At 43.0% G+C, this 17,476-nt stretch overlaps 1 protein-coding gene across 8 annotated transcripts in view; it reads left to right on the top strand.

The window, feature by feature from the left end:
• Nucleotides 1–338: 338 nt before the first annotated feature.
• Nucleotides 339–17,476, top strand: part of ltbp1 (latent transforming growth factor beta binding protein 1) — a 220,520-nt gene continuing 203,382 nt past the window's right edge. For all 8 annotated transcript variants that reach the window (XM_083922851.1, XM_083922848.1, XM_083922847.1 and 5 more), the window contains exon 1: nucleotides 339–1,088. In XM_083922851.1, coding sequence (XP_083778977.1) covers nucleotides 727–1,088 — 362 coding nt within the window. In that variant the 5' untranslated portion in view covers nucleotides 339–726. The remainder of the gene's footprint in view (nucleotides 1,089–17,476) is intronic.

Below are 17,476 nucleotides of genomic sequence, written 5' to 3'. Positions count from 1 at the left end.
ATCAGTATCTGTAGTGATCACTACCACCTGCTGAGGGGGTGAGTGGAACTCAACACAGTCTGGACTGCTATATATTGAAGAGTTTACACATTTGAACTGTAAGTCAGTGAGTGTGGGCGGAGTGGGTCAGTCAGTGAGTGTGTGTGTGTGTGTGTGGGCGGGGGCTTTGGTTCGAGTCCCCTGACACCCATGGGCCCCAAGAAACGCTCAGCAAATGTTCTTGGGGTTAGTGTGTAGCCCCCCGCCCTCCCCAACAACACACACTTTCCGACGTCACGTCTGGAGGCTGGCTGCTCGCGCTGCTGACTCCGTTCACCTCCAACAGAGAAACTTTCCTAGAGTTCTCAGGCTCTTGTGACTGCGGACCGACTCAGACCCTGCTCAGTGGACCCGCGGCAGGCAGCGAGGAGGCCCTCCTGGAGCAGGCAGACAGAAAGCTGAGCTACATTCACTTTAAACGCCAGGGGAACTTTTCCACACTGCATTATTTACATGGTCTCAAACGTTTCAGAGTGAAGCCATCGTTTTTTTTTGTGTAACGTTAGCTTATTTAGTGCGCTCTCATACCGGGTTGGAGGTCGCTACCTACAGGAATATGCTCCGGAATACAACCGTTTTCGTGAACGTAAACCGTCAGAAGTAAAAGGAGTGTTTCACGTAGCCGAAATAACCTGGACCTCTATATCCCTAAAACTTATTTTTTTAAACTTCCTATTCGCTGTGGAAATGGCTTGGATTCGATGGGGCCTCTTCTTTTCGTTCGGGTTGTTTCTTACCCCGGTACGTGTGTCAGCGGAGCAGCAGCAGAGCCACGGCGGCTTCAGGAGGCTGTACGTGCTCCAGCCCGGGCGGGGGGCGGCCGGGGCGAACGGCGGGGTGCGAGTCAGCTCGATCTCGACGCATCACGGCGCGTCAGGGCAGCCGCAAACGTACAACGTGGAGCTCACCGCCAACTTGGGCGGCCAGGTCCGGACCCGGAGGATGGGGAACCAAGCGGCTTCCGCCCCGCAGTTCAGTCAGCAGCAGCCGGTCTTCCGACAGAGCGGACAGACGCAGAGCCAGCAGCAGCAGCTCATTAAGATGTCTGGGTAAGAAACTCTGAAAGTGTCAGACTCAGAGGGATGTAGGCTAGTGGGAAAATGAGAAGGTACTTAATGACTTCCTGACTTTTATCATAAACCAAACACTGGATTCTAAGGAGTATTCCAAAAGTAGGCTGCACTCCACCAGGTGGGCACTGGTGTGATATAGCTAGGCTATAACAGAGGTACTGCCCTGGGTGTCTATGTTTCTACCAACACACCTGATTCTAATGATTGATAATCATTAGAGGCATGGGTGCAGATCCCAGTTTCTGAAAAACATGAATACCCTAAATTATTCAGAATTGACCAAATGTTTTTTCAGACTTCACATTCTTCAAATTTTAGATTTACATGTAAAATGAAATGATTGAAATGGTGGAACCAATAATGTTTGACAATTATACAGGGTTGGTACAGGTGCTTGAAATCCTTGAAAATGCTGGAATTTTAATGTTGTGTTTTCAAGGTTTGAAAACTGCTTGGATTTTGGATAAAGTGGTTGAAAATACTTGAAGTTGTATCCATTACAACAAATAGCTCATGAATATAAATTTAAATATTTAAAATGTATCCTTCTTATGTCACAAGACACAAATTTAGTTTAGTTTCATGAGCCTGTGAATATTCTCATTTGTCCAGGTCATCGTTATCCCCAAAGAAATGTAAGTCAAAAGCAAGTTGACAACCAAGTCCAGTTGCTTTTGACTTACATTTCTTTGGGGATTTAGTTTCATGAATTTAGTTTCATATTAGTTTAGCAAAACACCATCTTTCTTTAATATGATTTAATCATTTTCAATATGTATGTATTTGTAGAAATATGGAATTTACCACAGCTGTAAGAGCTGGAAAAGGTTGAAAACGGACCTTGAAAGTGCTTGAATTTGACCTTGGAAAAGGTGTAAGAACCCTGAATAGATTTCTGACTCCACATTCATCTCTGCTCTCCTCCACTACAACACAAATGAACGGGTAGTTTCTTACACACTGACGCTGATGATCAGCACACTGTAAAGAACAACCTATAGAATTTACCCAATAAATCTAAGGTAACAATTTGCACTCAAGTTTGTTTGGGTAGATTTAATTCCATATTTTGAGTAAATAGTACCTAAATTCAACAGCTATCAAATACTAAAATAAATTAGGTCTACCTAAAATTTCTCAATACATTACACAACTAATTACTCATAAAAATGAGTAATATTAACTCTTAATTATTAGGCAAATGTTAATCTACTTAATAATTATTAATAATTAATAATCAATATGACTAATTAACCATTACTTAATCAGGGAAGGTCAGATTTACTTATTTTCGGACACAGCAGATGATACTTGATACTAGATGGCAACTTCTTTTAAATCAACTGATTGATCACAAATTATAGGAGGTACAAAAGGATACACCACTCTGAATATTCAACTGAAACAAAAGTATATTGAACAGTTCAAATTTGGATTTGAGGGTCCACCCTTCTGCACAATTGGATCGCAAGACATTTCAAACACCATACACTGTCTTACGATCCATAACAGCTTCAAGTGTGGTTAGTTTCTGAACAACTAGGCAACAAATCATTTCTACCCGTTAAGACAACCCATTGCTGTAGGGAAGAGAGGAGGAGGCAGCTTCAAATGTGCAATTTCTTGAATATCAATAATGTAGGGCTGCAACTATTTTTCAGATGATTAATCTGACTATAATTAATCGATTAGTTGTTTTGTCTATAAAATGTCAGAAAAATGTTGAAAAATGTTGATCAGTGTTTCCCAAAACTCAAGATGACGCCCTCAAATGTCTTAATTTGTCCACAACCTAAAGATATTCAGTTTTCTGACAGATGAGTAAAGAAACCAGAAAATATTTACATTTAAGAACCTGGAGTTAACTTTCTTTAAAGCAATTAATCAATTATCAAAATAGTTGGTGATTAATGCATAATTGATCAATAGTCAATCATTCTTTGCAGCTCTACAATAATGTGCAGCTTACTGCACAACTAGATCACAAAACATCTCAAATACTCAATACTGTCTTACAATCACTCCATTACAGATTCAAATATGGTTTCTGAACAACTATTTAAGATTGCTCAAATAAAATAATAAACCTTTTTAAAAAAAACAAAATTACACAACTCAATGGGCCTCATTTATCAATCTTGCGTGAAAACGGGCGCAGATCTGAGCGCAGAATTGGTCGTATGGCAGGACCCACGTGGGATTTATGAAACATTCGTATCTGACCAATCTCAGCGTACGAATGAGCGGGACTTGATAAATGCGGCGGCTGAATTCGATCGTCTTTAATATGTTACGCCCCTAAATATTCCTGTTTCGGAGGCCTCGCCCACTGAGGTCAAACACGGAGAGAAGGAACGCAGGTTAGAAAAGAAACTTTTCCGACACACAGATCGGCATCCTGACATCCGAGATGGAGCAAAATAAAGATGTGCTTTTTGTCAGTCTTTAGAGTGGAATAAAAGGGGCCCATAAAAACGCTGTATGGAAAAGAATAACGGAGGCAGTCAACTCGAAGCAGCGCTCCACTGTGACCCGAGTGCGCCTGTGCGCCCTGTTGGACAGGTGTTGTGCCGTATTCAGCACCCCTGCCGTGAAATGCACCCCCTCGCATTATAGGTGATATTCTGGATCAGAAGGCTGTTGTTTCCACCTAAAGGAGTAGTTTATATACAGGTAACCCAATTAAAAGCACACACCTTTGAACATATGAATTGCAAGAAAAGCTGGGATTATATTTAGGAAACGCTAAGTCAAATACATTCAACTTGCTCAAAAGATCCATTTCATTCATTTTGTAATTATGGCTGCAGTGTATTTCCACAGAACATACAACAAGGTGTTGTTTTGTGTTCGCTATTATCGAAGTTTGTGATTTTAAACTCTTTAAAATAGTTTAAAGACTGTAAGTAACCAATGTTCTGACCGTTGCGGGTTAGCTGTATATTAACTACTCCTTTAGGTGGAAACAACAGCCTTCTGATCCAGAATATGACCTATAATGCGAGGGGGTGCATTTCACGGCAGGGGTGCTGAATACGGCACAACATCGGCACTCTTGCTCTGTAGCGAGGTTTGTTCATTATTTTCAGTGCTGTGCTGCACCGCAAATACACAGGCTGAAATGTGCGTACACGATCTCAGACCAGACGTGAGATTTGATCGTAGCTCCTGCTCACGTCCAAATTGACAAATGCCGACGTTTGCCAGGAAGTGGTCGTACACACGTTTTTCTGCTGTACGTTCGTTTGATAAATGAGGGCCAATGTGTCTATCTGCAAATTACTAGTGCTATCCTATGTCTCATTTAGACAGTAGAGACATATGTATACTTCAACATAAATTTTTCAACTGTTTAACAGAAATTCAAACGCCTTTGTCAAGCAGTAGTATGTTTAGTTTGACATTTTTCTACATTTAATGACCCTGACAGATTGTTGTTCAGTTCAATCCATTAGCTTGCTTTTGAGGCTATGGACCTTCTTAAGCAGCTTTGCCCCATCAAGCTCCAGAAAAGGTTTCTGGAATACTTCGAAGGTGTTCTTGAGCGTCTTGGGATACTCAAGGTTGAGGGCATAGATCAGTCCCATCAACAGCATACATGCCTTTGGTCGGTTTCCACACCCGCTGAGCACTTGGTTTCCGTCAATCACAATAGACACTTCTGCTGGATCCTCCTCTGCTGTGGTATTATGGATCACAAGCACCGTTATGGTATGGTCCATGTGGCCCCCGCGTTTGTCCTCCATGTTTAAAAGAAAGAAACAAGAAGCATTAGCATTTTAAATTTGAGAATATAAACAAGATGATCACATCAGAAACTTTCACAGAGCTCAACAAATCACCACAAGCCCAGATCATGCTGAACTGGCATGCGATGAAATGAGAGGATGTGTAACCATGAGAATACCTTGGGTTGATCAATCATTTAATAACATACCTGGCAATCATAGAAAGAGCTCTTCTTGCTGTTTCCCAAGGTATGCAATGAGGACAACTGCATCCCTTCTTTTCTCAATGCTCTGGGACTGTAATGTGATGCATTTTAGTGATAAGACTTACAGTCGAAGTCAGAAGTTTAGATACACTTACATTGAAGTCATTAAAACACATTTCTTTATTTACACCACAGATTTCATGTGAACAAACTATAATCAGTCAGTTTCCAACAGTTGTTTACAGACAGATTATTTCATCTTTAATTCACTTTTTCACAATTCCATTTGGTCAGGGGTTTCCATGAAACGTGATGCCATTTCCTGTGCACCATTCCGTCCTGCAACAAAGCACCCCCACAACACAATGCTGCCTGACACCCCTGTGCTTCACCGTTGGAATGGTGTTCTTTGGCTTGCAGGCCTCCCCCTTTTTTCTCTTAATGGTCATGGTCATTATGGCCAAACAGTTTAATTTTTGTTTCATCGGACTAGAGGAAATTTCTCCAAAAATTCTCTAAGATCTGTAGTCTGGCTCTGTTATGGCAGTTTTGAAGCAGTGGCTTCTTCCTTTGCTGAGTGGCTTTTCAGGTTATGAGGGGGAGCCTTGCAAGCTGAAAAAAACTGTCCCAACTGTGAAGCACAGGGGATGTCAGGCAGCATTGTGTTGTGGGATTGCTTTCCTGCAGGAGGGGCTTGTGCACTTCACAAAATCGATTGTAGGATATGGCATCATTTTTCACGCCAAAACCAATTTTAAACACTAACTCTGAACCATAACTTACCGTACTTTCCGGATTATAAGTCTCAGTTTTTTTCATAGTTTGGCCGGGGGTGCGACTTATACTCTGGAGCGACTTATGTGTGAAATTATTAACACATTACGTAAAATATCAAATAATAGCCCGGGCTACTATTTATGTCAGTCACGTAAGAGACTAGGCGTATATCAGCAATCGTCACACACACGTCAACCAATCAAATTTCGGCGGGGGCGGGACATGGCAGAAGTGCATTGTGGAAAAAAAAGATGCTTCTTGCTACTTGGAGTTGGCGGAGTTGTTCATAAGTGACACAGAGGAAGAAGAGTTCATTGGATTTAGTGATTAGGAGTGACAGATTGTTTGGTAAACGTATAGTATGTTCTATATGTTATAGTTATTTGAATGACTCTTACCGTAATATGTTACGTTAACATACCAGGCACAGTCTCACTTCGTTGTTTATGCGTCATATAACGTACACTTATTCAGCCTGTTGTTCTCTATTCTATTTTTTATTTTAAATTGCCTTTCAAGATGAAATGTCTATTCTTGGTGTTGGATTTTATCAAATAAATTTCCCCCAAAAATGCGATTTATACTCTAGTGCGACTTATATATGTTTTTTTCCTTATTATGCATTTTCGGCTGGTGAGACTTATACTCCGGAGCGACTTTTAATCCGAAAAATACGGTAATCCTAAACTTACGCCCAACAGATACAACTCCAACTGATTCAAATTATGTCAATTAGCCTATCTGAAGCTTTGAAAGCCATGGCAACAATCTCTGGAATTTTCCAAGTTGCTTAAAGGCAGTCAACTTACTGTAAGTGTATGAAAACTTCTGACCCACTGGAATTGTGATGAAGTGAATTAAATGTAAAATAATGTCTGTAAACAACTATTGGAAAATGTATCATGCACAAAGCACAGTATTTAAACGAGTTGCCAAACTATAGTTTAACATGAAGTCTGTTGAATGGTTAAAAAATAGTTTTAATGACAAATTAAGTACAAACTTTTGACTTCAACTGTTTTTCTGCAAATTAGTATTTTTCACTTTTGTGGAAAAAATGAAAGAAAAATATAGCTTATTTACAGTGTCCATGAGAGGACACATCCTGGAACCAGCAGCTCCTCCTTTGGCACGCATCAGCTGCAGAAGACGTGGTGTGTACCCATCAAGTTTCAACATGAACGTCCCTTCCAGGGAAACTGTTGTTACATGACGGAATTATTCTTTGATCTAGTAAATGAGTAAAAGGGACAACAACTTTTGACAAACACTAATTCTCAAAGTTTAAGTATACAAATGAGATGAACAATAGTTCTTGGTGAAAAAAAAAAAAATCCATCAAACACCCTTACCTGAGCCTCACTGAATAACGCAGGCCAGCTTTCTTTGAAGACACTGACAGCTGGGCTGTGGGTCACCAACTCCACTCTTCGACTTGAAAAGGTTCTGGACATTGTTTTCTGTGATTATCTTTGCATTATTCCTCTTTTTCACTTCATTGACTAACTCAAGCCTCTCTTTCTCATCGTGTCCTGACCTTCTCCAACAAGATGTGGAGGGAGGTAATTTACCTCCGCTTTCTTTGGCCTTTTTACATTTTTGGCTGCGGCTGAATTGGTCGGCAGCTTTCTCTTTCTCTTATTTCTATTTCAGGATAGGCATATTTGCGTGATTTTAGCTTGGCACGGTAATTGTGCATCTTGTACTTGATGCGTTGCTGCCAGCCATACAGCCCTGCAAAGGACCCAGGCTCCTTAAGGCATGGAAACTTCTCAGCAAGGGCTTCAGCCACTGAGGTTATTTGCCGACTTGAAGGGTAGGCCGTGTTAGAGAATATGACTTTGGAAAGGTCATACATTAGGGCTGATTTGACACTTGCATCTTGGAAGTATGTTCCAGAAGCATGATATGATTTGTTTGCCTCTGCGAGGATAAGTTCAATGTCGCGGACAATTGTAGGATTTGAAATGGCACTGGCCATGGAGCAGCATGGCATGATACAGGGAGAATAATGGTGTCTTGTGAGCTGGATGGTGCACAGTCATCCACATGAGAGGATTCTTCGTCATCTGCAGGGTAGGTGTCCACTCGGTGAACTCAGTGTAGAGTACAGTCCTGATGCATCTAGTGGATGCAAGTCAAGGGTAATCATAGGCTCTTTTCTTATTATTTTCACAGTGGCCTTGTCTCGCAGATCAGCAGTTGAGGTGACACTGAAAAATTGGTTCCCAAAATCTTTGTCTTCATATAATAGTCCAAATTCTCTGTGTAATTGAACGTTTCAATGAATATTGAAACAAGATCTTCTACCGTATTAGGAATTCCCGATGGAAGAATCAACTTCCGTATATCGTGTTCTTCCAAGATGACTCGAAACTGGACTGCCATTGACATTTGGACTATGTCGTCCTCAGCTGTAGAGAGAAAGGGAAGAAATTGAGAGTTTGTTAAAAGCTGTTAAATTTACGTGCTAAGTTTACTGGAATTTTTTACACATAAGTCAAAACATTTGCATAAATAACAAGCCTCTTTGCTAGTCATTATTTGTTAGGGAGGATAGGAGAGACGAATGCAGGAGAGGTGGTGACAGGGTTCCTACACATTTTCAATTGAAAAATTCCTTTTTGTCTGGTGTTTAACATGATTTAGTCAGAAATCTTGCCCTTGATATCTAGTTCATATTACTGTATAGACGAAGATTGTTCTTCACAGCCACAAATATCAGAATATGTGAGATGATTAGCAGTGTTCCTACACAGCTTCCATTTTAAAATTCCCTATTCTTCCCAGATCCAATGTTCTTGACTGGATTTGATATAATGCACATTGACAATGGTTGGGTAATAAAAGCATTGCTCTATCTGAACATTATTCTCATCAGTAAAAACTATGGACTCAAAGTAGGTTTACAACATCAAATCTATAATTATGTGTGTATTGGACCTGAACCACAACATTTTCATGTCCACACCACAACTATAAAGCTGTAGCCTGGACCACTCCATCCATCCGTGTTACAACTATTTTAGAGCTATATATTTTTTAAAAATCATGGTCCTTTGTGTGGACGGTCGTTGTCTTGTTGTTAAGCAATGAATAACTGTTATTTGCAATACGCACACGATTGATATGTCATGGTAACAGAACAATTCAACTTAAGTATACCTACTTTCATGTACAAATGAAGTGTTTAAGGGACACCATTCAACCATCTGCCGTATTATATGCAGCCGAGGGGTATGCATCTTTCATTTTCGAATGCTGAAGTATTTCAATCTCCCATGTTGGCTCTACTTTGAAGCTCCTCAGGTGCTCCACTTAGCAACTTCAGAACAAAAACAGGGCTTTCATGCACAATGATTATTTGAAGTATTTCTCTAAAGTCAGGCAATCCTTGATCCAAAGGGCAACAACATTCCATCATTATAGTCCATGCCTAAAATGGTGACCTTGTTTGTCATGCTCACAATCTCTGCCCCAGGGATCTTCCTTGCAAATGACCCCTTAATACTGTCTTTTAGAATATCAACTGCCACTTGAGTCATTCTGGACACTGACAGTGTTGACCTTTGATTGTTAGCATCATGGATGATTTCTGCTCTGGGAACACATTTAAATACCTGTAAAGGTGTTCACTGATCTTGCTTTCCATGTATCCTAATGTCTCATCTGTGTGGACAGGAGACATGACAAGCTCAACAACATCTTTCAGGGTCATCAAAACTTCCCGTGCTGTGTCATCTTCTGGTACTTTGTCACCAATCATAAAAGGCAGGATCCTCAATAAGCACCAGTTTTCATGTGCGTTGCCTCCTACACTTTTACGTGATGCAAAAGTCCGGGGAATAGCTTGTGGACTGTTTGTTTTGTCGTTCCACTTGTAAGGAAATCGACGGATGGAATGGTTGAGCTCCTGAAGAGAGAAGTATTTCTTCTACAGGTACAATCCCTTGAAGTAAATCATGCAAAGCGTCAGGGGGATAACCTAACGTGGCATGAAAGTAACTCAGTAATTTTATTCCGCAGTGATGAGCTTCAGCAAGGTCAGACAATGCTGCTTTGACATGCATGGTATGGTTGGACTTAGTCCGTAGAGGAAACAGTCCTTCTCCTACTTCGTGCTCCTGGATCTGTGAACAGTCCCCAAGGCAAAAGCGACAGAAGTGTGAGGCAGAAAAGCTTTCAACAAACCCACCTATAGAGTGAGTGCCAATATTATCAGTGACTACAGCAAATACAGTACCCATGACCACTTTGCCCAGACTAGGAACAAAAATACCATTATCTTCCAAGGATTTCAAGTCTCTAAGCAATGGCTCCAACACTTTTGGGTATCCATATTGGTTGACATTGCCTGCCTTACAAAGAATGGCTAGGTAAATGGAAGTTAGAGTAGATCGCAAGGTAGCAGGGATGTCTGCAAACACAGCCGTGACTTTATGCTTCTTGCGGGACGTTCCCAGAGGGTTGCATACTTCAAAGTCATCTATGTAAAGAATGAGTGAGAGTTTAAGTTAATCTCCACATAAAAAACTGTGCTCAGTATAATTTCTTTAATAGCTGGGCCAGATACAGTTGCTGAAAGGAAATCTATGCATGTATTGGACATATTGAAAATGCATTCCAATTTAAGGAGAAGCAACCCCAATCTCTTGATAATAGTTTTGTTCAAGTCCTCATCCTCCTTAAGGACAGACACAGTCGTTTTCAATTTCAACAATGTCGCTTTCTTCATCCGTTTGGCTTTGGTATTCATGAAAAACAGAAGTCTTTAAATATTCCACTGAATGTGGATTATGTTTCCTGCTCTTATGACTGTGGAATGTTGTGTATATATTTGTCTTGTAATCACAACCTTGAAAAACACAAGGCACAGTTTCAAACTTTTTAAGACGGCAACTAAGGTGCTCAAAATATTGTCTTTCGGTGTCGAAAAAAGCATGAATTACACACTAGGCACATGGAGGAAAGGAGCTTGCCTGACTTGGTTGTCCTTGGGTTATACCTGGACAAATGGGTCTGTAATAAAACCCATTTCCTAAAGGTGCAAGGGCAATCAGAATGGAGACAGGGTATGGACTGGTTTCGACCAAAATGCCTGTGTTGTAATCTATTGTGTTTCAATAGGTCCAGTCGTTTTGAAGTGGTGAAGTTACATACTTTGCACAGCCAGTTCAGTTGAATTAAGGTATGTTGTGGAAATAGATTCTTCAATAAAGATCAACAAACAGGATCATCTTTTTCTCCGTGGTTTATTTTGCCAAAGCATTTTCTTCTGCAGACAAAAATACGTTCATCCCCACATCCTCACAAGTTAGAGTCTAGCAGGGAATGACGATTTGCCAAAACTCGCACAGTCTTTTAGGGAGAGGGACAGGACGCCAATAGCCTTGGTTGGGTGACGTCTTTAGACCAAACAAAAACATGCCTTAGACATTACAATTCTGAACATTCTGAATCTCTCTCATCACAAGGTCTCTAACACAGGGTACAGATGCACAAATGTGCCAATATATCATCATGAGTTAGTTATTTGCATTATCAAATTAAGAATGTGAGACAGAGGAGACATTGAACTGCGTCTGACCTGACAAAACTATGATTATGAATTACAAATATCCAAAATTCCCACAACAGTCCCCCCTTTGAACATTTTATGTTCACTACAAAAGGAAATTTGTAATTTATCTATATTTCAATTTTTAGCAATTTTTTAAATAGCATGCATCAAAACTGGAGAAAAAGCTTTTTATTTTATAGATGAAAAAGGTAATTTGGTTAAAAACATTGATTGGAATAGTCACACAGGGTAATTATCATGTAATAAATGATTGAGGTGGAAAGGAACAAACGATGAATAGCATAATACGGATAAACCCCTTTCTTTTTTTCACTACCACAGGCCAGAAATTGACCTGATGGCTTGAAACATCCACCCTGAAGGGGAAAAATTATAAAATATGATTAAAAAGAAGGTGCGGATACAGCATACATGTATTTGGCCAAACTTCTAACCACAGGGCCCCCACTCACCGTCACCGCTCAGCAACTTTCTAATTTCTACAGCCCCCTTGACAAAGTCTGTTGTCACTCTTCACCGGGTTGAGACGAGGGATATCTAAACAATCCCCCCCCTTTGTAGCGGTCTGGTCAAGCTGTAGAGGGTAAAGGGGCTAAGGTCGGACAGGCAAGCAGGCAGACCTGAGTGAGACAGTTTGCACACAATTATATGTCATGGTTTGCACAAAAGGGTGAGAATTTTATTGTTGTCATCACGCATGTGGTTGTAGTGTAATCACACTCTCACATTCACATTCTGTGTTTAAATCAGTTCGACTCAATATCTGAATCCAAAAACGGTGGTACCCACAGATCTTCATCTGGGGTCATGTTGATTCATGGGTACTACCACGTGGCGGAGCTCACTAAAGAAAACACGAGAGCTCTGCAGCAAGGCAGCACGCAACGAATGACCAACAACATTACCACCACCACAATCAACACATGGAGTAGTAATCTGACAGCGGTGGATTTTCCATCCCCCCATCGTGAGCCAGGACCAAGGTCCCAGCCGTCATGAGCTTCTGAGTTTTGCTTTTCTCTCAACAGTTCATTCAAGTGGGCGACAACATGAGTCAAGTTGTCACCTAATGCAAGCACATGGGTGCAGCATTTTGTCCCGATAATGTGGCACACACCCCCTTGAGAGGCAAGGCTGTGGGTGTGTGTGAGGTTCAGTCTGTCCAGGTAAGGGCCCACGTTCTTGCACTCAGGGTTAGTGTAGGCAGCGTTCCATGCGCTGTTGCACGTGGCGCTCACTGTCTAGTTGCAAATGGACGTGCCCAGATTTTGGTCAAGTGATGTGACGGCACAAACCGTGTGTGGTTTGTCGTCATCACTGAATGATGCACCTGACTCAGTGTAGTTGTGACGTTTCTGAATCTGACTGTCGATCCCTCGTAGTTGACGGCACTGATGTTCAGAACCCCCAACCAGGGAGCGAGGCCGCAGGCAGTGCCATGCCCACACCGTGAGGATGTTGGGCTAAGACATAACAACTGCCATTCATCATCCGCCTGGCGGTTAGAGCCACAGCTCGTTACCAGGCATTCTGCTCCAGTCGGGTGACCGGGGCGATGTCCACGATGTGTAGTTCCTGTCCGTTCCGATCTGCAAGGCTGGAGTAGGACTCGTTCAGCGGCAGGAGTAGTAGGTGTTGAGCCGGCAACAGGTCCAGGTGGCGTCTCAACCCCTCCTGGAGTGGCTGGCCTTGGAAGATCGATGCCATCTGGTTCCCTCGGATCTGACTGTACAAGGGCGTCGTCTGATGGCTCCGTGACTCTTTTGCAGTGGCAGGTGTGGATTCTGTGACCCGCAGCACCTGGTAGGGCCCATTCCACCTTCTTGATCACCAAGATTTCCTTCTCAGATCTTGGACCACTACCCATTCACCTGGATCCAGCTATTCACCTGCTTGTGAATATCAGAGAGAACAGAGGTTAGATGTATACACTATTGCAGTATCTCATCTTCACAACACCCTGTCTCAGGGAATTGCCTTCTCTCAGACCCAATCCCAGTTCGCAAAGGCCGACCGAACAGGATTTCGAACGGGCTGAGATTATTTCTGGACCTGATTCTCCCCCTCATGTACATCAACACAAAGGGGAGGGCCTTTGTCCAGGGCAGTTTTGTTTACTTATAGGATTTAGCTAGTTGGTTCTTTAGGGTCCCATTTTCTAGCTGCAATGCCGCCTCAGGTCAAAACCGAGGTACTGACTGATGTTTTTAAGTGCGGCATTTAACAAAGGGGTCCCATTGTCGCTTGATATTTGTAAGGGGACTCCCCATCTGGGAAGTATCTGTGTTAGTAAGGCTTTTGCCACTGTTGACCTGTCGACCATGACGAAGAAAAATTCCTTTCCTTCACTTGGTGTTAGTTCTATGAAGTCCATTTGTAAGTGATCAAAAGGTCTCGCTGCTGGGGGATGGACGCTCTGTTTGAACCTAATGCCTCTGCCTGCATTGTTTGTTGCAGAGATCACAAATCATTTTGTATAGTGAGAAGCCCTTTTGCTAACCAATTTCTTTAAATATCACGTGTCATCCAATGTCTTTGGATATCACATGTCATCCCCCCTTTTGACGCGTGGTCTTGACCATGCGTCAATTTAGCGTAATGGTGAAACAAATAATCCGGCAAACAGGGCTTGTCATTAGGCCCATACCAAACGTTTTGTTTCATCACACTGCCAGCTTGCTTCCACGCCCATTTCTCTTTTGGTGTGGCTCTGTTCTGCAGCTCTTGTAAGTCTGCGTATGGTGTTACAGCGGGCTGGAAGTGATAGCAAGCTCTGTAATCAGCGGTTGTTTAGCTGCAACGTTGGTTGCAGCATCAGCACGGGCATTTCCTAGTGAGACATAGTCTGTTTTATGTGTATTTTCTTCTATTACATATGGCGATGTGATGTGGCAACAGCAAAGCATCAAGGAGGGAAGCGACCAAGTTGTGATGGGTGATGGGTTTGCCAGATGCAGTGAGAAAATCTCGATTAGCCCAAATTTGTTTAAACGAGTGGCAAACCCCCCATGCATATCTGCTATCTGTGAAAATAGTGACAGTCTTACCTCTAGCCAATTTGCATGCTTCAGTCATGGCCACAAGCTCAGCGGCTTTTGCTGAATAGTTCGCTGGGAGAAGTTCTGGCAAAAGTGTTTTGTGTATGGTGACTGCAAAACCTGATTGGTTAAGGCCTTTTCCTGGGTCCCTTGATGCTGAGCAGCCCACAAAAAGCTCCATGTCGCGGTTGGTGAGAGGTGTTTCGCGAAGATCAGGTCTGGGGGAACAGATTTCATTAATAATAGCCACACAGTCATAGGGCTCCTGTTTCTCAGAAGTAGGGAGCAACGTGGCAGTATTGAGTACAGTGCAGCTCCGTACAGTGATATTGGGCAGTTTGAGCAGAATGGTTTTGTATTTTAACCATCTTGCGGAGGACATATTTTTTGAGGTTTTTTCCTCTAACAAAATCATTAAGACTGCATGTGGGACTAACAAGGTTAGTGGAGAGTAACCGACAATGTCGCGAGAAGCTATGACTGCCTTCTCCGCAGCTGCCACAGCTCTAGGGCAGGCTGGGAGACCGGCTGCCATAGGGTCTAGTTTGGATGAGTATGCAACCGTTTTTTTTTTTTTTTTTTTTTTTTTTTTTTTGCCCCCGTAATCCTTCAGTAAGACCGAGGACATGTAGTGTCCCTTTTTATCAACGGTTTGTGTAAATTGGCGGTTGCAATCTGGGAGGCCCAGAGTGGGTAGTGTCTGTAGAGCTAGCTTTTGATCGTGGAATGTTTTTTCTGCATCGGGTGTCCAAAGGACTTTGTCCCGTGCTGCTAGACCCTGACCATGAGCAATGGCCGCCAAAGGTGCCTTGATGCTTGCATAGTCAGGGATCCACTGTCTACAGTATGATGTCATGCCAAGAAAACTCATAACCTGTTTCTTTGTGATTGGTTTTGGGATTTCTTGGATGCAGAGATGCACTTTTGGGAAAGTATTTTCCCCTCTTGCGATATAATGTGTGTAAGCAAGGCTAGCGTGTCCGCGACGCAAGCCTCCTGTGTAGGAGAGCAAATCATTAAATGATCCACATGTGCCAGCAAGGCGCTGTTTTGTGGCAGACTTAAGGACTATAAATTCTCACGCTGAGCAGCGTTGAGGATGGTTGGAGACTCCGACAGCCCCTGACACAGTCGAAAGCCACTCACTTTCAGGTGGAACTTGTGAAAAAATTGTATGAGGATTTGGTACTGTAGGGGCACGTGCATGGATTGCTGCATTTACCGCCTGCAAGTCCTGGACAAACCCTTCACTTGTCTGGCGTATGTGGATGCCTTTTTTTTTCCCCCCACCGTACATACTTATTTTTCGTAATGGATACTGTCGCTGGCGGGGCCTATAAGGATTTTTGGGTGATTACAGCAGGTTTTTTTTTTTTTTTTTTTAATTTGTTTTAAGCAAATCTACATTGTGCCGGTGTTGTGCCCACACTTGCGGTGGCCCTCGTTTCAGTTCTGGTACGTCAGTGACATTATTAATCATTATCTTTCCGTGTGGTGCAGTGAAGTGTGATGTAGAGTATACCTCTGGGTTTTGAAGTTTAAATCTCGACCGTTCTCAAGAGCAGCAACTGCCTTTTGAATTGTTATTCGATGCACCTTTAAACCTTCATGATGCTCAGTTGCGGGGTCGGCCGTTTGATTCCATCCGGTCGCCTTGATGCATTTTGTCAACCAAGGTTCCAGATTGTGCGGCTCCTGTGTTTTGATCAGGGAAACATACGGGAACTGCGGCACTTGGAAGGAAACGTTAGGCAGGCGAACAGATATTGCACAGCGTGTGTTATCCCAATACAGGCATTGCAGTTCTAAACTGTCCCACAGAGTACTATGTTTAAACCATGTTTGTTCAAATAGAATATCTTTCCTTAAGCAGATGTGTGCAGCACAATGTGCTGCAGTGAGGCTCGAGTGGGGGAGGAGCCATAGTTAGTGGTAAGTAGCCGCATTATCAGGAGAAGTCAGAAAGGTTTTAGTGTATAGATAATTTTTAATTATGGTTAGGCCATTGAGCCTGACTTAATGTTTATGCCTAACACACACATAAGATCTCTAACACAACTCCTGCTCATTTTGGGTGTTGTTTTGAAATCGGTGTGTCGTATTACAGATCCTGTCGCTCCAGGATCTACTAGGGATGTGAGGGGTACGTCTGCAACAGTGAGTGTTAGTGTGGGTAGATTCTTATAGGCAAAGTTTAGTGAAGCATACATTTCCTGCAAGTTTTGTGATGTGTGTGTGTTTTCTAAGCATTCAATAGCCTGAAGTACGGAATTTAAACTGTGTTGTGGAGAGAATGTGGATGTGTTGGTGTATTTACGTGTTCCGTTCGGATGGCCTGTGTCCGGTCCAGATGCGCCCCTCACTCTCCCCAGTCCTCCGGCCAGTCAATCGCCCCTGTGTCGGAATCCCTGGCGGTTGGTCTGCCATTGTTCACGCTCTGGGCAGTCGTTTCGCCAGTGTCCATGCTTTCCGCAGATGAAATAGCTTCTCGCCCCCTTGGCCCTCAGCCATGCCCTCTGCCTTTTTCACGACCTCTGTGATGATTGTCTCTTTGGAAATGCTGACAAAAAGTCAGGAGCTCTGCTGCATATTTCTGTCCTCCATCCTTGACCTTGGGGAACAGGGGAACAGGGGAACAGTTTTTTCATGTTCGTCACGCTGTTCAGGTTTTTGCTCCTGGTGTAGTGGGAGCTAGCTCGTGCACGTAGGTGGGGGGGTTGTGTAGATGATCGCGATCGCCGGGGGCCGAGTCCTCTGCCTCTTCCCCTGGATCTGCCTGTCGTGGCGGCCGGCTGGCCACCTTTCCCCCTCACCAGTGCAGCCAGGTCGTCGAGGGGGTAGAGTGGTTGGTGCGGTGTTGGTGCAGGCTTGGATCTGGGGCTGAGCCTGCTGAGCCTGCTGAGCCTGCTGCTGATTGGCTGGTTGGGGAGCCAGCCTGGTCAGAGGAGCCGAGTCGAGGTCGAGGGTCGCATCTAGTTTAAGACACAGAGAAGAAGGAGGGGGAGGAGAGGTTACCCTTTCCCTGCCTGTCTGC

Source organism: Echiichthys vipera, assembly GCF_963691815.1.
Source record: "Echiichthys vipera genome assembly, chromosome: 11".
In the NCBI taxonomy this organism is placed as follows: Eukaryota; Metazoa; Chordata; class Actinopteri; order Perciformes; family Trachinidae; genus Echiichthys; species Echiichthys vipera.
The sequence above is the reverse complement of the archived record's forward strand: the minus strand, read 5'-3'. Positions and strand labels throughout refer to the sequence as shown.